Consider the following 27,339-nt stretch of genomic DNA (forward strand, 5'->3'; position numbering starts at 1 on the left):
AACTGGTAGGCTTTATTTGTGCATCGAGCTAGTGATTAAGCTGTTACTTCCTGTCAAAAGTATGTGCATGCAAAAAGAAAACAACACAAATATTATTTTTCAAACTCCCAGTCGAGACCAAGATACACATATACTATATGGCTAAAAGTTTGTGGACACCTGACCATCACATAATACCCAAGACCGAGACAAATCAGAGTGAAAATGGCAGTAAATTCGAGACAAGTCCAAGTCAATAGAGGAAATGTCTCGATTAATTAAATTCTTACAGTACTGTATCTGAGAGTGGTAGCTCCACTGGGTAGCTAGCAGATGTTTGTGTATGAGGGCTCGTCTGCATTTTGAATGACTGCTCATTTGCGCTGCAATAGCCGGCAGAATAACTTCTCTTGGGTGGAAATTGGTCTACGCACTCTATGTGTCATGCGTCACTGGCGAGGTTTGAGCGAGACAGCGCATGCAGCCGTGACTCACGCACCCCGTTTCTTCGTTTCATACATTTAGTCACTGTTTGCTTAGTAATTATGACTTTAATATTCAGTACATTAAATTTAAAATGTATTTAGGACAAGTTTGTTTCTTTTAACTACACATGGCTGTTTTGAATTTCACTTACAGCTTTCCGACGTTGTTTCTCCCTTTTTTTTTTCTTCTTCTTCTTCTTTTTTTTTTTTTCTTTCTCCTGTAGACTCTCTGGTCTTCAGGTGTGTGCATAAGGTCATGTGCTGTGTCTGGATTAGTGACACTGGGTTTCATACATGAGGAAAGAATCAAGATCATGATTTCAAATACAATTGTTTTGTGCATCCTTAGTCAGTAAGTTATTTATATCATTATCATCATATTGATTTGCAATAAGGTTGTTTTTATAGATCACAGTTTTAGTGTTCTATAGAATTGCTAATCATTAGTACAGAACACAACCTTATTTATTTAGGTTTTTCTATACCGGATTTGTGTATTTCAGTAATAGGGTTAATAGATTTAAATTGTTACTTAGGCCATGTCTTCCATCTTCAATTTGTTTTCTGAAAACAAATGGAAATTCAGTTAAAAATTGTTGCTAATTGAAGATATGTGCATGATTACACTTTATACACCAGCACTGTTCTCGAATTCTCAATTCTGATTGGTCAGATGGTGTTTACATGATTAATTTTCTGTAAAGAAATTCTAATTTGCAATTCTAAATCTAATATGCAAAGCCTAATCATAAATGGATGTTGTTATTTAACAAAGAAAATGTGTAATCATTGATATGTTAAAGTTTTCTTTAAGGAGATGTTTATTTAGCATTTACTGAAGGAGTCTCCAGTGTCAGCTCTTTGTAACGGGCAGTAAGTTCTCCACCAAGACTTTTCAGTTTCTCAGTAACATGACAAGCTGTGTTTTTTTATGATGATCTTCGAGAGAGAGAGAGAGACTGGAAAAAGGGAACGACTGTTTGTTATAACATAAGTGATAAGATTTTGTTTCATGGTTGTTTCACAATATTAAATGTAAAATTGAATGGATACAAACTATAAAGTGTCATTCTTTAATTAAAAAAAATGTAGCAGTTGGCAAATTTGCTGTGGTTTAAGAGGGAAAAACAGATCAGGATGTGCTGTTATAGGAAAATAATCAACTTTGGGATGGTAACAGTAACTCAGCTTCATTGCATGATGAATGAAGGTGATTATTTTCCTATAACAGCACATCCTGATCTGTTTTTTTTTTCTTATGCAGTTATGCTTGTTTTATACCAGTGAGAAGTCAGCAAGAAAAAAACAATTAAACTGTTTATTGCAGTTATGTGCACGACAATTAATAGTCCGCTGAAACGTTGTAATCCTGACATGCCTGTTAACAGCGTTCTGAGCTTTTGCTCTTTCTCAGATTTAGCAGTCTAGCAGATTATATTTCTGCATTCAATAAAAATCCAGTTAATCACCTTTTGTGCTAGTGTTTCTGCTTGACCGGTCTCTCATTACCGCTGTCCAGAGACACAGCGTTCGTTCGTCCGAGTGGAAACATTACATAAAGGCATTAAAGGCACAGCATGACAACGCCGGGTGGATCATGTGGCTCTGTTTGGTCTCTCACTGCCTGTAGATATTTTTAGATTTCATAAGCACCTGATGTGAGATTCTTTCCTCTGCGTTTTAGTTATGCGTTATGAGTCCTGTCTGAATAAATGAACAAGTAGACTTCCACAGCCAACATGGACTGCGCACTAAATCAGCCAGATATTTTGACTGTAACAAGTGTGAGAGATTTAAAGCTTGGCTGTGTGTTTCACATCCGTGTCTTATTGATTGTTCACTAGGCAGCTGTGTGGAGCTTCCCCTTGTGCCTCTGCTCTCAGGAGGCTGTAGAAAGTGCGTACGTGACTCTTTGGGGACTCCTCAGTGTCTAACTTTGGGCTGGAAATGCTCCAGATCTCTCTACGCTGCTGAGGATGCTGAACGGAGGATATAATTGACGTGCCGAGGCAGAGACGGGACAAGAATCTCCCGCCTGGGCTGTCCGCTGAGCCACGACTTTAAATAGATTGTGGTTATTTTTAGCTGTGGTGGGGCAAAAGGTGGAGTTTTATGGCCCTGGGTAGTTTGATTTTGCTGTTTTTACCACTTTGCTGTTGGGATTTTTGGTTGCCACGCTTTGAAAATTGGATGTTAGAGATTTCTCTGACTCTGCTGACTCAAGACTAGAGCTGCATCATGGCTATAATGACTGAAAATTGAAATCACGATTGTTCATAATGCAGGACTAACGTTTTAGTGTACTATATTATTTTTTAGTAAACATGCGACATTCTTTATCATACACCTTTATATCACAGCATTGTTGAATTCTCCAATCTGATTAGTCAGAAAGTGTTATATTTTTCTATAAAAGCAGCTCTAACTGTAGTTTCATCTACAAAACAAATCACAGGTTTATATTAACACGCTTCACACACCAGACTGCATCAAACTACCCCACTGCTGATTATTTTCCTATAACAGCACACCCCCTAGTGTTTTATTCCTTACATAATGGTCATATTGTCCTTTCTATAGTAACAGCTAATTCACAGGAACTTGTTTAACATATTTGATCTAAGCCTAATAACAAAAAACAGATTTAAGAAACATGTTATTTAACAAAAGAAATATGGCGACGTTTTCTGTGAGCAGATGTTTATTTAACCCTTACGGAAGGAGTCTCCAATGTCAGCGCTTTGTAACAGTTAAAAAGTAACAGTAAACAGATAAAAAGTAATCGTGTGCAATTTCCTGTGGTGTAAGAGAAATGCTGTTATTGGGAAATAATCAACTTTGGGGTGGTAACAGTAACTCTGCTTCCCGTCACACCTCACACCAACCCGTTGTTGATTATTTTTCTACAAAACCACACCCCGAAGTGTTTTATTCCTTGCATATCACTCACCTCTATTCTATATTCCACAAATCTCCCTAGTCATATTAAATACAGCTGAGGCTAAAAGTTTACACACACCTGGGCTAAAGACATTCAAACTCCAGACATTTCATATTACAATACATTTCCTGTGTTGAGTCTACTGTACTTCCATGAGCGGTAATTTCAAAATAATAGCTAAGAGACAGATTTATTTCAGCTTTTTTTTTTTACTATGTCAGATTTTCAGTGGGTCAGAAGTTTACACACACACACACACACACACACATTGTAGTATTTGGTGGCATTGCCTTTCAATTGCTTGAACTTGAATCAGACCCTTGGTGTAGCTTTTTACAAGCTTTTTTCGAGTACTTTACTGGAATTTTTGCCCATTTCTCCTGACAGAACTGGTGTAACTTGGTCAGGTTTGTGGTTCTCCTCACTCATGCTTTTTCAGTTCAGTGCACAAATTGTCTGTAGGATTCAGATCAGGGCGTTGTGATGGCCACTCCAATACTTTCACTTTATTGTCTTTAAGTCATTTTGTTACAAATTTGGAGCTATGCTTAGGATCATTGTCCTGCTGGAAGACCCGGTTGCAACCAAGTTTTAATTTTCTGGCTGATGTCTTGAGGCGTTGCGTCAGAATTTCTAGATAATCCTCCTTCCTCATGATGCTACTCACAAGAAGGGGGGGGCACTTTTTTTTTCTGAAGTGCACCACTTTCCTTTTCCAGTAAAACATCCCCACGACATGATGCTGCCGCCCCCATGCTTCACAGTTGGGATGGTGTTCTTTGAATTAAAAGCCTCACCCTTTTTCCTCCATAAATAGTGCTGATCATTATGGACAAACAGTTCAGTATTTGGTTCATCTGACCAGAGAACACTCCTGGTGAGAAGACATAAGTGATCAAGTTCTGGCAGTCAGATTTATTTGACTTTGCCAGAGTTCTGTGTTTGCATGTAACTGGCAGTAAATGGTGTTAGGGTAATTAAATGAAGCCTTTATGCAAATCAGAGGCTACGCTTGCAGATACAGTACACAATGGTCAATCAGTTACATCAGAGATTTTAAGAAATTGGGACAACAGAGATAGTTTGTTAACTGTTAATAGTCTCTATATCTTCTTTCAAAAAAGCGTTCTTTTATCCTTAAACATTTATAATTGGGGGGGGCATGGTGGCATGGTGGCTTAGTGGTTAGCCCTGTTGCCTCACACCTCCAGGGTCGGGTTTGATTACTGCCTCCACCCTGTGTGCGTGGAGTTTGCTTGTTCTCCACGTGCTTCGGGGGTTTCCTCCGGGTACTCTGGTTTCCTCCCCCAATCCAAAGACATGCGCTGTAGGCTGATTGGTATTTCCAAACTGTCCGTAGAGTGTGAATGGGTGTGTGAGTATATGTGCGATTGTGCCCTGTGATGGGTTGGCACCCTGTCCAGGGTGTCCCCCGCCTTGCGCCCCAAGTCCCTTGGGATAGGCTCCAGGTTACCCCATGACCTCGTGGGATAAGCGGTACAGAGGAAGGATGGCATTTATAATTAGTACACGATACAGGCTGCCACAGTAAGGTAGATGGTTTGCCCTCGTCATTCTAGGCCTCACCTACGTCACAATATTGCAGAATCCAATGTTTTGAGAGCTGGATGGGGCGTAATCTAATTGACAAGGGATGTTGTTGCCATGAGGATTGATTAGCATGTACAACAGGGATTTTCTTTGCTCATCCCATGTCAGCAGCATTGTGTTCACAGTGCATCAGGCTAATTATTCACTGGTGAACACAGTGATCTCCCAGAGCGGGTTATTTTTATCTCAGCAAGATCAGCACAGATCTTCTCCAGCTCTGCTGCACACCAGCAAGCGTTCCAGCTCATGTTCTTCTCTCTTCACTGGGAAATGGAGCAGTTCATTTTCACTGAACCTTTAATAATAAAAATTATGAGCTGGTCTTCATTTTCTGAACACTGACACACATTACCCTAAACCAAAAAAAAAGCACAGTGTGTGTGACTGTATGTTTTATTAATGTTATCATCTTTACCCATATCATTTTTCTGGCTTTTAGGAACAGGAGACGTGGTGTCCATCATGATCCCAGAGCCAAAAGGGCGAGAGATCGTTGCCTTGCTGGAGAAGAATGTAAGCGTGAACATGCACATCACCATCGGCACACGCAACCTGCAGAAGTATGTGAGCCGAACGTCTGTCGTGTTCGTCTCCATCTCCTTCATCGTGCTCATGATCATCTCTCTGGCGTGGCTCGTCTTCTACTATATCCAGCGGTTCCGCTACGCCAACGCACGCGACCGCAACCAGGTACACACGTGCAATCGAAGGTCCTGAGTGCTCACTGTGAATGTTTGTTGGAGCTTATATTCTAGGGGTTAACAGGTTAACAGGTGGTTTCAGATTACACACTCAGAAAACCTTTATATTTCAGAAGGTGCATAGAGGAAGATGTCACGTGATGTACGGTGTCACTTTTTCCATTCAATTTAATAATTTCTGTGTTGTTTGAAAGGGCTAGTCAGGATGATGCTTCAAATAAACCATGTGCCCATAACTGCAGTTCATAAATAATGAATTAAAGACAACTTCAGGTTGTATCAAATGAATAAGATGATTAGATGAAAAAAGCAAGTTATAGTTCCGGTTTTGTTGCAGGAATTATTGGTTATTCGTAATCATTAATTTTATAATTTCATAATTGTTTTTGTGAGTAATAGCTGAAGATTTGGGTGTGTACTTTTGGTTGGATTTTTTTTAAAATTATCATTTCATCCTTTTAAATATCCCTTTGTTTCATTTGTTTATAGCTTAAGCGAGCTTGTTGCTTGACACATCTTTATGGTTGCTGTAATCGCACAGCATTGTTGAATTCTCTAGTCTGATTGGTCAGAAAGTGTTGATAAATTTTCTATAACAGCAGCTAGTTCTGCTTCGTTCTAATACGTTATAGTTTCTGTAGTAACTTACACAGTGACTCGTATGGTGGATTAAAATGGATTAAAATCATGCGGAATTGTTGATGTAGTGAAGTTTTCTGCAAGGAGATATTTATTTAGCTTCTGTGGAAGGAGTCTCCAGCGTCAGCACTTTGTAACACTGGTAAAGTTGTTTACCAAGTGGTAAAGTTGCAACCAAAATGTTGCTGACACTAGAAAGCCTTCAGGATGGTGTGCTTTGCATGTTTTCTTTTGTTACTTTTAAGAGAGAGAGAAAAAGAGGGCCTGGTGAGGGAACGACGGCTTAGAACTGTTATAACGTAAGTGATAACAAGAGCTAGCTTGTTTCATGGGCGTTCCACAACAGTAATTACATGTACCTGTAAACGGATAAGATGTACAACATGTCATTCTTTAATAAATAAAAGTTATTTATAGCAATCTGCTGTGACATAGTATTTCATTTTTGATATGTCATTGATACTGGATACTGATCCAGTACTGATATTGTTCAGAAGCTGTTAAAAGGCTGTTTTTAGCTAAGGATAAGCTTTAAACTCAAAATAATGAATGCGTCCTGAAGTCTTGCCCAGTGTGTTTCGTTGTCTCATGCAGTGTTTTCCCAGTCCTAGGGGTTGATTCCTTTCATTTAGGCCCTCTCTATGAAATATTATGATTTGCTTTCATCACCGCAGTTCATGCTGAATGCTCTGGAGCTCATGCACGGCTCTTGTGTTTTGCAGAGGCGACTGGGAGATGCTGCAAAGAAAGCCATAAGCAAGCTCCAAGTTCGCACTATCAAGAAAGGGGACAAGGTGACCTGTGCTTTATCATTTAGCTACACATCTTCTCACGTCTTCACCTGTTATCTATACTTTAGACGTAAAGAATGGAATCTGCAATAAAATATTTCTGGTGCAACTTTTTGGGGTATGTTAGACATTCTTTAAATAATCCAGAAGCTAATCTATTGGAAGATCTGCTTTATTGTAGCTCAAACCCAAGCTGTATTATTTCATTATAAAGTTAACAACGGATGGTGGGAAGTTGTTTCGGGGTTTGCTGTTTGAGAATAGGTATCCCGTGCTGTAGTACAGTCATTATCCCAGTCTGTGCTCCCAGGCTGTGTGTCATAAAACCTGTATAAAAGCTGCAGCTATTGCCTTGTGTGCCATTTATTCTCATTAGCCATGCTTCATGCCTTTTATTGCTGCTCCGTCCCTGCCTTCTCAGTTTCTGGGAAATCTCCATTAGCAAAAACAAACAGATCCACACACATTCACATAATTGCATCTGTGGCTCTTGTTTCTAGGAAACAGAGTCAGAGTTTGACAACTGCGCTGTGTGCATCGAGGGCTACAAGGCCAATGATGTCGTAAGGATACTGCCGTGTCGGTAAGCTCCAGCAATTCTGGATCTGTCAGTCAATCACATCACCGATTCAGCTCCACCAGCGTTTAGCACACATTTAAATATTAATTAAGGATATTGGTAAAACCAAAGGTGGAAGTTTTAAGTGTTCAGTGGAGAAACTCCAATCTCTGGGGCGTCCCCTGGAGAAAAACAAATGGTGTGAACCGCCAACATTTGACCTATCACAGCAAGGAGGCGTCTCTACTTACCTGTCAGTCATGCTGCTTGTTAATATGAAATGCTCTAACTATTGTTCTAACGAGAGACATTAGTTCAAAATCAGGGATTTTCCAAAGTACCCCTTGCTACAGAACAAAAAGTCCATGGGGCGGAGTTGGATTTGGGTGGTAGGCGGAGGTGGGCGGAGTCCAGCCAGAAGTCCACAGGGTGGCGTGTGTTTCAGGCTGGACACGTGTGTTTAATGGGTTTGTTTCGTGTTATACAGCACTGTGTGGGTTAGGGGTTAGGGTTAGTCTTACCGGACGAGCTGGATCAGATCCAGCTCCATCACCTGGACTTTTGGTTCTGCATCAAAGACTAAAAAGAGTTTTCACAAACCGCATTCAAACCAACAAATTGGCTTGCTTAAAAAATGCAGCAAATGAAGTATGTGTTTATTCTCCAAGCGTCAAAGTCAAAATCGATGTCTCATCTGTTCCGAGTTTTTGGCTGTAATCAAAAGTCATAAAATGAAGGGCCACTACAAGCGAAAACAAAACATAACCACTTCAGACTGTGTCTTATTAAGACAACGGTCATTAATGGTTAAGCATTAAAAGGTATGTGACTTGACGTCATTCATTCACGTTAGTTTATTATCTAGATTTTTGTAAGATTTTTTGCATGTAATTGCACGTCTACAAATTTTAGTTGATTTATCTGCTCAAGCCTAGTCAAAACAACTAGCGTCATCTAAATCATCAAAATCACCGAACCTTTAATGTGGATGACTCAGTTTAAATATAGAAATTGTATTATGCTTTGAAAAGAAAAGAATAACAATGCTTTAAAACTGGAATGCAAGAAAAAAAAACAAATTCCTTCAGGCCGTCTGTATAGCGCTATCTGCTGTAGTACAGATCACCTGATGAATGTGCTGTGTTTCTCAGACATGTGTTTCATAAGAACTGTGTGGACCCGTGGCTACAGGACCACAGAACCTGTCCCATGTGCAAGATGAACATCCTTAAAGCACTCGGCATCCCGGTAAGCCTGTAGCTCTGTCGTCATAACATGCCCATCTGTCTTAATTAAATATTTATCTAAATATCTTAGTTGATTTTATAGAAGTGCAGCGGATCTAACCACATGCATGTCTAGTACATAAAACACAAGTGTATTCAGTAAGTGAAACAGTGGAAATTGGTGGCTGCCTTGACTCATATTTTTCCAGTTCCTGCTGCAATCCAAACATAGTGCAGCTGCCAGAATGTGATTAGCTGTAACTTGAGGTTTAAGACCTGGATTAGCTGGTGTGGGCACGTTTTGTTTTTGCAGAAACCATGGAGCAAACATAGTCAATATTTGACAAGCATTATTTTAGCAACTGCCACTGTGTTTGGTAATATTTCAATTATTTCTTTAAATGTTTGTGCTCAGCTTACGTTACACAAAGTTTATTTAGCCCTTGTATTCACGTTGTCCACACAGGCGAATGCAGACTGTTCTGACGACGTCCCTCCTGACTACGAGCTGTCCGTCGGCGGCCCTCCCACCAACCCTGTGACTGGGGGCAGCGACATGAGCATGAGCGAGAGCTCCGTGGCGCTGGACCGCCTGCCACACCTTCACCACGAGCCCGAGTCCCTCACACAGCTTGAAGAGGGCCCCCGCATCGCCAGCAGTGAGTACTCCCCAAAAAAAAAAAAAAAGAAAAAAAGACTTATTCCAAGAAGCAATAGCTGGAGATATCCGAGATACCTTTACCAGCTAGCTATGGCCTTTCCAACTGCGTATAGTACCAGAAACTGGCTACTGATCCAATACCAAATGTTCTAATCATTTGTCCAATCAGGACTTAATGGCAATCGGGGGTGGAGCTTGCTGCACTGTTTGCTGCTGATTGGTTACGCATACCACACCACAGCCTTTCGTTACCATCAAACGCAGGATAAACAAAAACAAACAAAAAAAAACCGTAATAGTGCTGTTTTATTTCTCAGCCTACATGAAAACTACCAGCACAAGAAAGGATTTTATGGCACCAACTAGCAAATGTCTTTACAGTGTCCCTTTCTCCATTTTGTCATTTTTTTCGTCAACATTATATATATTGAAATTTGATCATATTGTCCTTACTGAGTAAATTTATCAACGTGAACAAGCTGCTTAACTGAACAGCCAGGCAAAGGAGCAATGTTTATCCAAGCAGTTCTTCTACATATATTTAACTTAACCACAGTATTGTTGTTGATGTAATTAGTTGATTTATTTGAATTTGCATGTAATATATCTGAAATTTTATGAACTCTTTACTTATTAAAGCAGAGTTGGAGCACGTATCCCTTTTAGGGATAAAAAATCAGTCACTCTGGCTCCCGGGACAAGCAGATTTCATGTTTTTGTAGTCTTTTATTGATGGTTACTTGGTGGAAAAGTAGGTTCAAAAGACCAAAACATAAAACACAGTTCTCTTGCAGTTCAACACATCAAGAGAAAAGCCAAATTTGTATAAGTTTTGTATGTGTTTAATAGCCGAATCATTGGTCAAAGACTTGCTGAACGTTGTCAAGGTGCTACATTAAAAACTTTATCGGATGATAATAATCACATACTCATTTTTTTCCATTAGTATGTATGAATCCATGTGACTAGCTAGCTAGCTATCTCTCCAGATGTTGTTACATTACTTTTTAACCTGGTCAAGTAGCTTTCGATGCAACCAAAACATGGGCTAGCTAACACATTTATGATTTGTAAATAATTGGCAGGGATCATCCATCACAAGCCTTCATTCCCCAAATCCCAATAATAATTTGACTAAACAAATCAACAACATTTACAGTTACAGTTACAGTGACAGCATTTAAAGCTTATCCAGAGCTAGTCATCTGTGCAGAATGGAATTTCGAACATGCTAATGTGCACTAATCAGACCATAGCTCTGGTATATGGGGTTGCCTGCTGAGCATTTACCTTGGCCTGGGCCGCTTCCTGTCAGCCCGGCCAAGATTCCACTCTAAGTAGTGTGAATACACACCCAAAACATTAGAATGAACATCGTGTTCCAGAGAGAAGAGAGGTTGAATAGTGCCTTTATGTTCTCTTCTTCAAACCGCTAGCTCAGTACTAACATGATATAGCTGATCGCGTGAGTGAGTGTGTCCATTCAACAGCTTGCTTTAATCAGCGATGCTTCATTTTCTCCGGAGCTTGGTCCTAGTTTAGTGAGCTCACACTAGTGGTGTATTTATGTTCGGCACCAGAAACGCAAGGTTGATTTAAAGCAAGGGTTAGAAGGTAGTATGGACCCTTAGAGCTGTCACAAAACTATGCATACATGGCAAAGGATGTGACGATGTGAAAAAAAATGTGAATGTTTTCACATTGACGGAATAGAAAACACTCACTAAAACTGAAATACATTCTTTTATACAATTACATTAGCTGTTATGTAGTTCGCATACTGTTTTCTGGCAGCTGAACAAGTTTCTAAGCCAAAAAGTGCTCAAAGCTGCGTGTGTGTGTGTGTTAGTGAGAGAGAGAGAGAGAGAGAGAGAGAGAGTTTTGGACCTTGAAATTTTAATAAGGCCATCAGTGTAATTTTACAGCCAGGCTTGAACACTACTAATATACAATCTGACCTCTGAACAAGACCCCTGGAGGGGTTTCCACAGTTATGCACAGACAAACTTTTGAAGCGTCTCTATGTGTAAACCAGAGCTTGTGCGCATGTAAGATGGAGCTTCTTCATCACCGCTTACATGCCTTTCCATATTCCATCACAACTCATTCCATTGTCATTGACGTATAAGGAGAGGAAAAAGGGAGGCAGCTGGGATCGTTTAGCCATCTGGACGGATCCCCGCTGGTTTGCGAGCGTGTGTCAAAACAACTGTTAAAGCCAAAGTTTTTCTTCCTTTCATTTGTGTAATGAAACTCTAGGAGCTTAAGCCAATTAAAGAAAGTGTATAGCTTTGATCACTGACAGCTAATCCTTCATTTTCTTCTTTTATTATTATTTTTTTTATTTCATTTTAAAATAGCACTAATAATCTACTGCACTGTAGTCTCAGCTTCAAATGCTCTGATACTTTTTACACACTTATCTGGCCACGAGCTTCAGAATCTTGAATGTTGCAACCTGATAGGCTTTCCACACATCCGTGTACACTTACTTCTGAACAATGAGAAAATAAACTTCCGAACACCATGGTCCAATCAGCTTTTCTGAGCTGTAAATGTAGTAACTGGTTTGAAAAATGTTTACAGCATCACATCTTTATTAGAGTTTTATATAAAACTGGGGTTTTTGATTTGATTTATTTTTTTTAAATAAGGTAGCCATCAACCTTATTTACTTGTGAATGTATAGAATAGTATTTTATCTATTTATTAGAGCCATAGAGCTTTCTATTGCTGAACTTTCTGTTGACAAAACACATAGGTCCAAGTTTGCATTATTTATAGGTGACTTTTGAGTTATTAAGGTTTGGATTAAAACCATCCAAATCAAGGGATCAGTCAAAAGACGCTAATAAATATAAAAACATATATTTGATAATGGTGGGCTATGATCACAGACCCCTGGAGGTCCCTGGACCCCACTTTGAGAACCAGTGGTGGACTAGACAGTAGATTTGGCGCTTGATATTCATTTATCTTCAGTGACCACATTATCCTGTTCAGGAACACCAAACATTCCATGTTTGCTCACTACTAAATTACTAAATTTGCTGCGACAGCGTGAGACTGTTGGACTCACGGGACTAGTGTGCCTCTATCTTGTGTTTGTCTCTGTCTGGTTTCTTTTTGATGTTGATTTAGGTGATCTCCTCAAGTCTTTATCAGCTGCAAATATGGGACCACATGCTGTACTCCTTCCTGTGATCACTTGTCCAGACGTCTTTGCTGGATATCTGTCTGTCTCTGCTCATGCTGTCGCATCAAAGAACTTGCTTTTATGCTGTATTTCAGTCTGTTTTTCATAAGCAAGGAATACAACACATGCGGGAGTGTTATTATAGAAAAATAATCAGTTACAGTATCGTGTGATGCAGCCCAATGCAAGACCCGAAACATGCCCTGAAGCATTCTACTGCTCTTAACACACAGCAATTTGCCAAGAAGTACAATTCTTATTTATTAAAAACAAAACATCTTACATGTTAACCCTTTATAGTTACACATAATGTTGAGACAAGCTAGTTTATGTTCTCACTTACATTATAGCAGACATTATAAACATTCCTTCAGCATATAGTCTATATAGTCATTCCCTCACCTGTCCTTTTTTTTTTTAATCTTGATGTTAATAAGACAGAAAAGGAGCTTGTCATGTTACTGGGAAACCAAGAAAGTGTAAAATCTCTCATCCTGAAGACTTTCCCATGGTGGAAAGCACTGTTACAAAGCACCGACACTGGAGACTCCTTCCGTAAATGTTAAACAAACATCTCCTTACAGAAAGCATCACCCTTTTTTATTTGTTAAATAACAGAACATTTTTCAGTCTGGTTATTAGGCTTAGATTATGTGAAGTCCCTATGAATGAGTTGTTACTATAGAAACAATAACATATTATAACCAGTGCAATAAAATAACCTTTAATATCAACTTCACAGTCTGAAACTATACTTTTTTTTTTTTTTGTTGTTGAAATGATGGTCCTGTCGACTTTATTCTTATTTGGCTATTGCATTTAGAGTTAATATATTTTATCTAACAGTATCTCATTCTGTCCTCATTGTGCATTGTATACCTGCACTTTTTATTAGTATAAATTTACCATTTCCCAGGCTGACAGGAGCTTAAAAAACACTGATGCAGTGGTTCGTAGGTTTTGCTTGCAGTTACTTTTACATCAGCATACATCAGCATGCTGGCTATCAGGCAGGTTTAACTTGTCACTTTCTTTCATTGTATGTTAAAATATAACCGGTTGTTTTGCTGAACGGGAAAATCGTCGTGGCTTCGCTAACAGTAACAGCCTTACTAACTCTGCATTGCACCAGAACTCATCAAAAATGGACAGCTCTTACACATTCTGTTGCATAGTACTGCTTTACACTGATGTAATGCTCATATCATCCCAGAGCAGCGGCATCAACGCACGAAGAGATCCCACGAAGAGATAATAAGCTCAGTAAAAGATAAGCGCTCAGAGCTCGCTTAAGGCAAAAGTTCCTTAAGTCCATTTTCAGATTCCCGTAATGAAGTGACTGAGAATTCTCCTGTAATTTTGGATAAATTAGCTCAAATACAGGCATCGCACCTTGTGTTATCAGGCCATTCTTTTGGTTCGAGCTCATGCATTTCCTCCTTTTCTCTTGCTCCTGAGCATCCTGTTTGTGCGGCAGTATTTTGAGCTACATAGATGTAGGTCAGATAACATTTTAGGCCGCAGCAGGAACGGATATGGACACGGCAACGGCACAGCTTGACCTCGTTCTTCACTGGAGATTCAGTCTGATAATAATCTCTATGTGATCTCTGCCCCATGTTAATGTTCACTAATGAATTGCTTATACATTTACCGTCCACTTTAATAGAAACATCTGTACATCTGCTCATTCATGCAGTTATCCGATCAGCCAATCATATGGCAGCAGTACAATGCATAAAAAAGACCAGGTGATTTTATTTCTAATGTTCAACTGTCCAGTTTGGGTGAGTCTGTGCCCATGATAGACAGGAGTGGAACCCAATGGTCTTCTGCTGTTGTAGCCCATCCAGCTCAAGATTCGATGATTTGTGCATGCTGTGATGCTTTTCTGCTCACCGCGGTTGTAAAGAGTGATTATATGACTTACTATATCCTTCCTGGCAGCTCGAACCAATATGGCCATTATCGTCTGACCTCCCTTATCAAGGTGTTTCCACGCACAGAACTGTCGCTCACTCAATGTTTTTTGCTTTTCGCACCATTCTGTGTAAACTCTAGAGACTGTTGTGTGTGAAATTCCCAGGAGTTCAGCAGTTTCTGAAATACTCAAACAACCATGCCATGGTTAAAGTCCCAGAGATCACACTTTTTCCCCATTCTGATGTTTGATGTGAGCATTAACTGAAGCTCTTGACCTGTATCTGCATGATTTTATGCATTGTGCTGCTGCCACGTGATTGGCTGATTGGACAACTGCATAAATAATTAGGACAATTAGGACAATTAGGACTATTCATGTAACAGTATACTAGCCTCCTATTAAACTGATTTCAATGCCTGCCATTATCTTGTTGAAATATCATCATATTAGTCTTTATTATTTTTTTTATTTTTAAATTGTCTCCTGCTTTTATGTTACATCATATTACATTTGACAACAATGGGGAAAATGCTATTTCATTCTTCAGTCCTTATTTTCTGTCCGGGATTTGAAAACCCTGTCTCTCAAGAAAAAATGGCAACCCCAGAGGCGTGAACTAGACGCAGGTGATTTGTATAAGCTGAATTGGAAGCCCAGAAAATCAGTAAACTCTGAATAGGAGTAACTTTCCCCACGTAAATGTTGACTTAACTTGTGAATAACAGTCCAGCGATGAGCACAGGACACTCTTTATAACTACTGCAGCAGCTCTTGTGTACAAATCAGCCAGGTGAGATTATCAAATGAAGCAAAGGTGAGACTTGGGGACCATATGGGACCATCCACAGCAGCAGAAGGTGTGTAAAAAGCTCAACAGAGAGACTGATTATTAAGGTTTTTTCTTATCCCACAGTGGTTTAAAAGGGTGTACATTGTGATCAGAGTGCAAACAGCAGGTCTAGCTATGACAGCAAAACTAAAAAGGAGAGCCAGGAGGACATTACATGCCAGCAATATTACAATAATGTTACTGAATGCTGTCTCTGCTAACCGCTATTCTTTCATGAATCATTGATGAGGTGCTGAATTTATTGTTTTATTAAAGTTTGTTAAAGCTGCTGCCCAGATGTTGCCTGTTCCAGTAATTACGCACCAGGCATTCTGACTCTACTGTGTATTTTCCTGTACAGCACATGATGATTATTTATTTTACTTTGTCGTGAGCTGACACTGGTCAAGTCAGACATAATGAGCAGATGTACTGAGCTCGACATGACTTGTAGACTAAGTAAAGCAAGTACAAAATATAGTATAAAAAATAGCTTATGCTTTAATTCCCACTGTATTATATTCTAACATAAATGGAAAACTCCATCCTGAAATATGTTTATATAGAAACACTAGTGATTGTGGTGCTGATTTGTTGGTTAGTGCTGTGTTTTGTCATTTTTGTGAGAAGTTAGCAGTGACAATGCCACTTAATGGGAGAAAAAAATTCAACAATCTCAAACATAAGGAATAACAGTCAGGTTTCACTGTTAGCTCCAAAAAACAAAAGAACTTCTTTTCTCACTCAAAATTTTTCAGTGACGTTCTATGTGATATTAATATGGAATCCGACCCTGAATCAGCTAACATTGGCTTCAAAGTCTCAGAACGCAATGCGGCTATGTACTGAGTTATGACAGAGACTTGACTCAGCTACTTGGCACTCTATGAGATGATGAGTGCGGCAGTGTTAGCACGAACGATGACGCTTTGGACGCTGATCTGTTTGAGCAGAGTGTACAGATGAGGTGGTGAGAGAGCTGAACAGACTAGTGGACTAAAGCGCCGCTGCATCACAGTCTTTAGGTAGAAATGAAGAGAAGGATAAATTCCATGAACGGCATTTGTGAGTAATGTTGGGAATCGTAAACCATGAAGATAATAAGAACTTTTAACTCAAAAAAGTCAACTCCGAATTTCATTGTAATTTAGATCTTTAGATTAAGTCTTAATTCTAAAGATTAATATGCGAGTGGTGGATATATGGTGGATTTTTCCTTTAAATAGTCAACTAGCTCTGCCTATATCTGTTCCATAAGGTCTCTCTGATTCATGGTTGTCAGTTTTGTGCCTGTTTTACTTATTCTTTAAGTGGATTATGTTGCTTCTTGCCTGGTTTCATCTTTCCTGCTATTTTCTGCTTTCCTGCTATCCTCCAGGTGAGCACCAGCCTCCTCTGAGCAGCGACTCAGACACGTCCCTCATCCTGCCGGTGGAAGTTAGCCTGTCTGACGTCGAGCTTTCTGCTGAAGCTGAGCAAGAAGAGGCCAAGTCCTGAGTCGTACAGCCTAGCTGCTACAGAGGCACAGCTTTAGAGGGGGCTCCTATGGAGCTAAATATGGACCAGGACCAGGATGGGGAAAAAAGAGGAAAAAAAAAAAAACATAAGCAATACTTTCGCCCATACGGCCTCATTGAGTCACGAAAAAGGTCTTCTTTTCTCACTCTCTCTGGTCACACCAGGTTGGTCTTGATGTCTCTTCTTTATTAGTCTTGCATTACCACAGTGGAAAAAGCACACAGCGAGTTTCATGATAACAGATTTGACTGCTCGGAAATTCTGCCTTTTTAAATTTTCTTGTGGGATCACTGCCAATATACACATATATTCCAGAATGGATATATCTAAGTTATATATACGAGTATGTATAGCTGTGACCAGCCTATTGCGTTTTGTCTCCGAAGCAGTCCAAGTGCAGTCCGAGTGCAGTCCAATCAACTGAAAAACAATGTTGTGTCGTGTCTCAAGTGTTCCCTTGAGATGTCACCAGTGCTCGCCTTTCTAGCATTTTTTTAAATCTGGTTGCGTCAAACAACGCTTTTGTCGTCCAAGTGGTGCGTTTTGAAAAATCCCCAAGCACAACCATCATCAAGAGATTGAGATGCGAGTGAGAAACGTAGATTATTCCAGAACCGAGTCATTCACTTTGCTTATTATTGAGAATGTTGGGTTTTTCTTAACTTAAAGAAACGTTGAACCCAGTTTGCTTGCTAAATATATGATTTCTCCGTCCGCATTCTCCTTAACAATGTGAACTTCGCTTGTAGGGATTGTGTCTTCTGAAGTGCCACTTGAGCTCGTGAAGCTGAGTTTTCCTCGCATTCATCCTGTCGTGCCATATAAGAAAGACAGGTCTTTACTCAGTGTGAGGATGAGCAGCGATCACGTTGAATGTTTCCTTCTTTTTTAACACGGCTGAGGATTTCAGTACGAGCACTAGACCGAGTCGTCTTCTGCTTCTTTCCAAAGCATCCTCACGCACCAAGTCTCCCTTCCTCCTCACAGAGGTTGGCTTAGAGCCCTTGGCCAAATACAATCAAGTCATAACTTTTTGATACACAACGTGTCGGCGCTTTGCTATTTTACAGCGTGAAAGTGTCAGCTTGAATAGAATCGTCGTAGATTAATGTCATGAAGTCATTTTTTTATTGCACATTGCATATAGGAGAGCAGAAGTCTAATGAACGACTTTTATTTTAATATCAAAGTTTTATTTTTCTAAAAAGAAAAAAAATCAAAGAAATGAACAGGCCCTGTTTACAGTCAGGAAAGAGGACGGTGAAATAGAGAAATCAGTCTCCCATTTTTGCTTCAAATTCATTTGATCATCCAAAGATAGCATTATTTATTGCACGTCTCTGTACCTGTATCTGTAACTGTCCTTCTCCTTCTCCACAGTAGATGTTTTAATCAAGCCTTTATTCCAGCATTCAAGACAATTAGTGCGTCAGTGTTCATTTTTCGATTAATCTTCTTCAATACTAAGCACACCGTTTCAACAATCACGATGCACATCAGTATGTTCTATAACCCTGACAAACGCAAGTGTTTCCTTTTTTCCTGCCTTGTCAGAGCTTTTTGTGTGCTGTTATGTGTATGTTCCACACAGGCTCTCAAACCATAATGCATATGACTGACTGGAACCTTCATGTATTTATTTTACACTGAATAAGTGCTGAAAGAACTGTGATGGGAAGAGCTGTGTGCTGGCGGTGAGAATTTATGAACCTCTGAGAAGTTGCCCATATAACAAGAAATTAAATAAAACCACTTGCTTTTATTTATTTCATGGTGTCACAAAAACTTAGTTTTTGAGATACTATAGCAGTAAACAGCACTGCAAATCATTGGCCGAGAGTGATGTCACTGGAGCAGGTATAAATGGGCTATAAATGGGCTATAAATGGGCTAACGGCTATGCTGCATTTGACTTACCTCGGAAATAGGAACTCAAAACCCACAATTCTGTCATTTTTTTACCTTTGTGTGTTCGAGCTACAAACAAGAAAAAAGAATTGCTATTTTGTTTACTGATGATGCTGTAAGCAGCCATGTTTTTTTGACGTCACTTGCTGAACTCGGGGGTTGAGGAGACCGTCCCGCGTTCCCAAGTAGGAATTAACGAGTTGAGGGAACATTTTCTTTGGTTTTTCCTAGTCAGAGGTCAAAAATTACAAGTCTTTTAGATACAAATAGACATCAGTATTCAGATTAATCAGATTGTTCACTGTTAAATGTCTTAAGGTAGTTTATTTTGGATTTTAGTAGAATTAGGTGCAATAGCACTCAAAACAGTCAATAGGAAAAATACATAGAATGGTATGAAGAAGCAACGCTGGGGCTGATTTCTTTCTAGCCCAGGCTATAACTTCATGCAGCCTCTCAGTGACAGTCGTGTCAGGTGATTTTACACAGAGTAAAACACCCTCTAGATCTGATCTCTGTTTCTGCTGATATATTTCATACACATCCGTAACACGTCATCAGCAGTGACTGAGAAATTGCCAAATGCCTTTAGAGGAGAAACTTGATAGTTGATAGACTAAGCACACCTTGTCCAGTCAAAGTACAAATTACAAAAAAATGACAGACAAGAAAACCGTAAGTTTAGTGGGGGCTTTTTATGCCTCCACAACTAGTTGTTTCCAGGTTCTCCGTGCATCCATCCCAGATGTTCGTTAGTGCAATATCTCAAGAACAAATGGATAAATGCTTGCAGGATTTCTGTGGAATTATCACTGTAACCAGCAGATGAACTTAGATTAGATTTTGGAATTGATCCAAACAGGGTCAAGTTCACAGCAAGATCAAATATCTGAAATAGTTTTTCTTTAATAGCTTCCTTCCTGTTTGTTACTTACACGTTCACATTCAGGAACTCAAGGCCCTTTTTCTGGCTATATATCATTTCTGCCATAAGTCTGTCCATCCAGGAGTCTATGCGTGTGATATCTTAAGAATCAGTGGTTGAATGTTTGTAGGCTTTATATGGAATTATCAGTGTAGCCAGCATATGAATTGCATATGATTAGATTTTGGAATTGATCCAGACAAGGTCAAGGTCATAGCAAGGTCAAATGTCTGAAATAAATTTCTTTCAAAAGCTTCCTTCCTGTTTGTTTTACAGAGATGTTACTTTCACATTCAGGAACTCAAGGCCCATTTTGTGGCTACCAGTGATTTTTGCCATCAGTTCATCCACACGTCTGTTCGAGATTCTCATTAGCATGATGTCTCAAGAACAAGTGGTTGAAGTGTTTGTGGGACTGATATGGGATTATCACTGTAACCAGCAGATGAACTGATCAGTTTTTGGAATTGATTCAAAGAGGAGCAGGATCTATTTCATGATCTTGTCTGAAATAGTTTTTTTTTCAATAGCTTCATCCCTGTTTGCATATTTTGAGGGTATTTGAAGCAGACAATTTAGTAAGAAGAAGGAATAGACTTGTGGGCAGCGGAGAGGCACCATTGGTGTCGAGTTCTGCTTGTTTGTTTTGAACGAAAGTGTTAGAACTTTTCTCTTTATGAAGTTTGATATTTAGAGGAAACACAGCATGAATCCAGTAGAGCATTACAGACTTAAACAATTTAATATAATGAGAGCTGCTGTGTATCTATCTGTGTTTGTGTAACAGTTTGCCCCACATTCTTCTTATTATGCCATCGATAAGACCTCATGATATGATGCATCGCACATTCGTAACAGTCTGATTGTTGTTATTGATAGATATTATCAATGATTCTACAATCAAACTATCAATAATATCAATAATACCACCACCAGCTGTTACTAGACACCACTGTAAACTGAATAATTAAGCACAAATGATACTAATTTGGTCAGATCTTTGGTTCTGGGTATTGACATCACTCTCGGTCATATAGTTAAATATATCTACCAGCACAAACAATTTTTTATGGCACAAATTAGCACTATAGTTTTATTCATTTTCTTGTTAGATAGGGTACCAGCTTCACAGAGCTCCATGATAATGATATTAGCAGGATAATTAAAAGCTTGTATTGAGTTTAATATTCAACAGTCAGTCAATAAGCACAAGGTATAGTAAAGTGTTACTTGAAATTCATATTGGTTTTGCTTTTCCCCTACTCATTTTTAATCGCTCTTTGTATTTAAATATAAAGCCTTGCTATTTGCCAGGTGTTTTCATTTAAGTGTCATGCTATATGATTATGTTACTGTTACTATGTTAATATGTTATCGTGGTGCTCATTGTGTAATTTATCATGAAGAGTAACTTTTCTGCTGACCCGTCACACAGCTTGCTGTAATTCAGGTTGTGTATTGCGACTCTGTGATCTGCTCTGGAGTCTGGAGTCTTAGCTTAGATTATGTAATCACACAGGGTTCAGCATTGATCGCCAAATCCTCTTTAGTCTGACACACGGCTTACTGCGTGTGTGTTTAGAAAAGCAGCCCTTGTGAGCCAGTAAGAGGTCCTTCTGACGGGAATGATAGAAGATTGTAGCATCTACATGTGCATGCTTTATTCTGTGTGTTTATTTTGTGTGCTATCTCCATTTCTGGTGCTCATTCAGCATTTCCACTAATACTCCATGCATTACTTCCCACAGTTCTTTAATGATCTAAACACAATTGCTCCATCTTTACGCTTAGATTGCGAAAGTTACTGATACACAGCAGGTTTTGATTGTAAGAGTTGTGAGTCTTTTAGCCTTTAATGCAAAAGATAGGTCTGCCTAAGCGCCATTCAGTGGTTTCAGTGATAATGAAGGAAAATCAGAGACCCTCGGAGGCGGTATGACGGCACAATCTTGCTTTTTTTTTTTTTTTTTTTTGACTTAAATGATAACAGGCCTCATTTTTTCAATCTTTTCGTAAAGTTGTGTAAATGTTTTCGTAGGCTAAACCAAAAAAAAAAAAATCCTGCCAGGTTTAGAAAGGTTCAGTAAAGTTGATTTTCCTGATACTCATGTGTGTATGTTACTAAATGCAAATCAGCTGTAAATTACCAAGTGTGTTCACAGAAAAGCTAATTTACATTTAGTGACACTCACAAAACCCTGATTTACGTTTAGTCATGCCCACGTCTCACAGAGAGCCGAAAATTGACTACTAAAGCCGAGTGCACGGTACACGACTTTCAAAATCTCAGAATCACTAAGCTTTTCACACTACATGACTTGAATCCGAAGTGCACAGTACAAAATCGCTCGCAGATGAAATGCACACACTTGGAGAAATCTCAGCTGAAGTGCGCCTCATCCCCAAATCTCACTTTCTCACGAAAAATAAGATGAGAGAGCTATCATGACTTTGTGATATTTGTCACTAGTTTGTACTGAAATCAGAGAATATGTAGAGGAAATATTGATTAGCTATTTTAAATACTGTGAGCCAGTAATAATCATGTTGTGTTTGTTTTTATTTTTGCTGGTTCATTAGAGTATGGCATGCCAAACAAATACTTATAGAAACAATAGTGTGCTTATGTTATGCCCTCACACTCTTGAATACATTGACGGATGATAAACTGGATTCAGGGATCTGCTGCGCATAAGATCAGATATATTTGATTTCCTTTCAGACTCTCACTAGCTGTTTTTCAGCATTGTACATGCAACTAGTCGCAGAAGAGGCTCACGCTACGCAATTCATCACTGCGAAAATCAAACACGCTTGAAAATATCAGCACCTCAGCGATCGCTTGCAGACTGGGAAAAACGCGCAGCTGGACGGTCATCACAGGAGCAAACTTCGCTGAGATGAAGGGTGTAGTTGCCAAGCGCTAAAATGAGTCTGTGACTGGACTATCAGGGCTAAAATCATGTAGTGTGCACTAGTCTTAAATGGTGAAAGAGCGCCTCCTAACTGCAACGTGCTCTAAATCTTCCAATAACGCAGCTCAGCCAGTGCAGCATGTCAGCTACCATAGACACATTGCACGTGTAATTGAAATAGATAAGAAATTTAAACTTGACAGTGTAATCTGTGTATAAAATTGCAGTAACTCACGCCAATTATAAGATCTGAAGCCAATTAGTCGAGTTTCACGTTAGTGAGTCGCCTTATACGTAAATTTACACAAACTCACAAGTTCTCCTAGGATACAAATGTTTTTCCTAACTAACCCGATTTTTTTTTTTTTTTTTTGATGAATACAAAATTTCTTGTTTAAATCGTCCTGCGACCAATTTACGAAAAAAATCTATTCGTATCCAGTTAGATAAATGAGGCCCACTAAAAGTGTAAGCAACAGTGTGCTGTTGTACCGTAACTTCCTTTCGGCACTTACACTACCACAGTCCTCTAAGTTTCATCATCTCATCATTTCAGTGCTCCTTATTTCAGTTAAATTTGTGTACACACCCTTTCAGAAAAGCACTTTATCTCCGTGATGGAGAGACGGTTACATGAAACACAAGTCCTCCTGATTAAACTCAGCAGGGTGATTGCTAATCCTGTAGCATAAGCTAGTTACTCTAGGGCTACCGGTTTGCATATGGCACACGTTTAGGCGATTGCATCAGAGCTACATCCAGTCGTAAGTTTATTCCCCTTGAATGACCATGGGTTTTAAAGATTGTTAAATAACTTGTATACAGTATCCAGCGGAGTTCAACAGTATTGCTATTTTGTTATATAGAGGACAGTGTAAATATATTCAGCCATCTTGGTATACTGTTCTAGTACAATGTTGCACGTGTTTGAGTCTTTGATTGTGAGGTACAATAAATTTTATTGCAGTTTTTTTCCAAATCTGTGTTGAGTCTTGTCTTATTTGTTTTAGCAGTAAATTGCTTTATTAATGGTCTTGTCAACATCTCAGAGTTTATGTCTGGAAAGAATGCAAATGTAGAATGTTTAAAACCATTTATTCGGGTATGTATTGAAATTTAACAAATGTAATCTAAAATTCAGCAAAAATGTGTAAAGGTCCAGTTACGTAAAATTCCTTGCTTACAAAAATCCAGATAAGCACCTAACACAACGGAATGGCGACACCAGTTCCCTTTTAATGCTTAACCATTAATGATTAGTGGTTGTTTGGTTTTGAGCTTAATGTTATCACTTTTTTTTTAATACTAATGCCGTAGACTCTGAACAGATTAGCCATTGGTTAGGATTTGACGTGGAGAAAATAAACCCATACATGCCTTTCAATTCGTCTTTAAACATTCTGTTGTCATCATTGATTTTTTTTTTCTTAAACAAGCCACATTGTCAGTTTACTAATCGGACCTGAGAGGGTAAATTAAATGAAAAATCTATAGAAAGTCTGAGCATTGTTCACTTTCTGAGCTGATGTTTGTAGCCCTGTAACTGTTCTCTGGTCCGATGAGCTTCAGCTAAATAATTGACATAAATGCATGTGCTTAGATAAGCGGAGGATCTGCTGCAGAAGCCAAGCTGGTTCATGTAAAACGCACAGAAAACTGAACAATGTCCAGTTTTTTATTCTCATTACTGCCACTTCTACAGTATTTTTCAAGTGCTCGGTTCAGTCCGCTGATACACGTTGCTGGGTCCACATCTGGCCCATGTGTTCCACCAGTTATTTTACCAAAGAGCCAAGATGCTTCTAAATCCCTTATTCACTCTAATAAAGCCTCCCTAAAGCATTTCACATTTCATGTTTTAGGATGCAGTAAATGCCATTTAAAACTTACAGAGAAAGTGACATATTAAGTATAGAATATTTGTTTCATGTGGAAAGTACAAGAGCCCTACACATGTACTGTGTAATTTCTTTCATTTATATTTGTAGTGGTATTTTTATTTAAGTGGTAAACTCATTACATTCTAAAATCTTGTGAGGATGTTGGTGCTGACAGGAACTATAACTAATATATATAAACATTAACATGTTTAAACCATGTGTGAACTGTGACTTAGGGTTCATCCTCAGGTCAATCACTTAGAACTGATGTACACATTTGAATTAAGTAAATTCAATTACCCTTTCTTTTTATTTCAGACTGATCGGTTATTATCTTATTTTGGGTCAACACCCAGGATCATTTGTGGAAGATGTATGTAAAACTGTTGCCACAAATATGAAAAAAATAAAACTCGTCCTTAGATTCATTCTATTACTGTTCATTTAATTCAGGGTGGATGTGGATCCAGAGCTTATCCTGTTGGGAAGTAGGAAGAAAACAAAGGACGTCCACTGGGAGAACATGCAAGGACAGTAAACAGAGCTCTTGATCAAATCATATCCCTGGGGATGTGAGGCAGCAATGCTACCTCAGAGCAATGCTAACCAATCACAGACGCGTAGTAGCTCGTATATAAGGAACACGACTGTATAGGGTATTCATCTGCCCGATATGTGGCAGTTCAAAAACATGACATGATTTCATTTTTTTTTTGAGGAAACAGTTTTATTGCCATTCCTCTATATATCTAGTATACATCAGAACAAAATGTTGTTTCTCCAGGACCATGGTGCAACACATAACAGTACAGTACACAAGATTACATAAAGTGTAATTAGCAATTGCCTGGTTCCTCTCAAGGTTTCTTCCTCATTTTGTCTCAGGGAGTTTTTCCTTGCCAACGTTGCCTCTGGCTTGCTCATGAGGGATAAATTCACATATTTACAATATATTTTTTGAATCCATTTATTTCTGTAAAGCTGCTTTGTGATAATGTCCATTGTTAAAAGCACTATACAAATAAAATGAATTGAATGACTAAATATGGAGAAAATGGGGTAATAATTAGTGTAGACTCAATGTCTGAACATCTAAGAAAAAGAGCATCAGAGTTAAACGACCTACAGAATTAATTCAGGTTTATACAGTACATCCTGCCACATGATAACATATCTGGTTCCCATTAACTGTCTGTCTCTCTCCGGGTGTGCAGTTGTTTCCTGGCAATGTCTATCATCTGGAAAAGGTTTTGTTTCCTTTACAGCACATCTTTGGTGAGCTCCATCTTTCCACCATGTCATTCGATTGGCCCTCGAGTAAACATGGCCACGTGGTGAGCAGCTGTCAAGACCACTGAGACTATTATACTGTTTTATACCACAGCACTGTTGAGCTACACTCCTGAGCTGCCGGTGATCCAGACCTCCCCCCCTTCACTCTGGACCTGTCCACCGGCAATGCTTCATACTGCCACGAAAACGCTTCAGCTGTTTTCCATGGACTACACCAACACACATTGTGCTCACACACACGCACACTACAGTGTAAACCCATATGAGGATGGGTTCTCTGTTGAGCCTGGTTCCTCTCAAGGTTTCTTCCTATCACCATCTCAGGGAGTTTTTCCTTGCCACCGTCGCCCTGCTTGCTCATCAGAGACGGCACACACACACACTTCACTTTACTTTTGTTTGTGTAAAGCTGCTTTGAGACAATGACCTTTGTAAAAAGCGCTATACAAATAAAAATGAATTGAATTGAATTGAATTGATTTATTTTCTATAAAAGCAGCTCGGACAGTAGCTCCCCCTGCGAGGCAAATCACAGCTTTATATTAGTGCGCTTGTTCTGATACGTTTCTATAGTAACAGCTTAGACACGGACTTATATAGTGGACGCTCTGCATAAACAGATTCAAATAACCTTGTGTTGATATGGTGACGTTTTCTGTGAGATGTTTATACACCATTTATGGAAATAGTCTCCAGTGCTTTATAACAGCCAAAAGTAAAGCTGGAACTTACAGCTGCTATAATGAAAGTGATTTAAAACTGAAAAGTGATGCAGGATAATGGTGTAAATTATGATTATATATTTTGCCAAATTATAAGCAAAGGCTTTATCACATAATCTTACTCACATTAACTGTCTCTCTTTCTTTTAACCCTAAATTTGATCTGTATATAAAGGAACTAATCTGTAAATGTGTCACTACAACACAGATCCTGGTACTGTATGTCTCTACAGTCATTTTTAAGATGATTTTTGTAGAAGGTCAGCAGTGATGAAGCATTATAAATCTGTGAGAAGTGAAAAAAAACCCTCTGTGGCCAAAGCTAGGTCGTTAAAATGATTCACACTGGCTTTTATTCTTCCTTCACTGCATTAGCACTTTCAAACAAGGCATCTGTTTAATTTGACATGAAAAGCTATAAAATATTTTTATAATTAAATCTTTTGGGTGAGTGAATTTAACAAGAAGACTGATAAAAGTGTGAGCATTGTTACTGCAGTAGGTTTGCCACTTTTTTCATTAACAGGGAGCTGAAACTTCTCGGAAGATCACTGATAGTGTTGAACATGTAACAGGTAAGTGTTCTTGCATCATAAAGTCCATGCAACACCAGGGGAAAGATGCAGGCATGTCTAG

General features: G+C 39.0%; 1 protein-coding gene across 1 annotated transcript in view; it reads left to right on the plus strand.

The window, feature by feature from the left end:
* Positions 1-26,051, plus strand: part of rnf150a (ring finger protein 150a) — a 38,354-nt gene extending 12,303 nt beyond the window's left edge. The window contains exons 2-7 of the mRNA XM_026945865.3: positions 5,456-5,706; positions 7,079-7,150; positions 7,648-7,730; positions 8,858-8,954; positions 9,399-9,591; positions 16,921-26,051. Coding sequence (XP_026801666.1) covers positions 5,456-5,706; positions 7,079-7,150; positions 7,648-7,730; positions 8,858-8,954; positions 9,399-9,591; positions 16,921-17,039 — 815 coding nt within the window. The 3' untranslated portion in view covers positions 17,040-26,051. The remainder of the gene's footprint in view (positions 1-5,455; positions 5,707-7,078; positions 7,151-7,647; positions 7,731-8,857; positions 8,955-9,398; positions 9,592-16,920) is intronic.
* The last annotated feature ends 1,288 nt before the right edge of the window (positions 26,052-27,339 follow it).

This window comes from Pangasianodon hypophthalmus, chromosome 3, assembly GCF_027358585.1.
Source record: "Pangasianodon hypophthalmus isolate fPanHyp1 chromosome 3, fPanHyp1.pri, whole genome shotgun sequence".
In the NCBI taxonomy this organism is placed as follows: Eukaryota; Metazoa; Chordata; class Actinopteri; order Siluriformes; family Pangasiidae; genus Pangasianodon; species Pangasianodon hypophthalmus.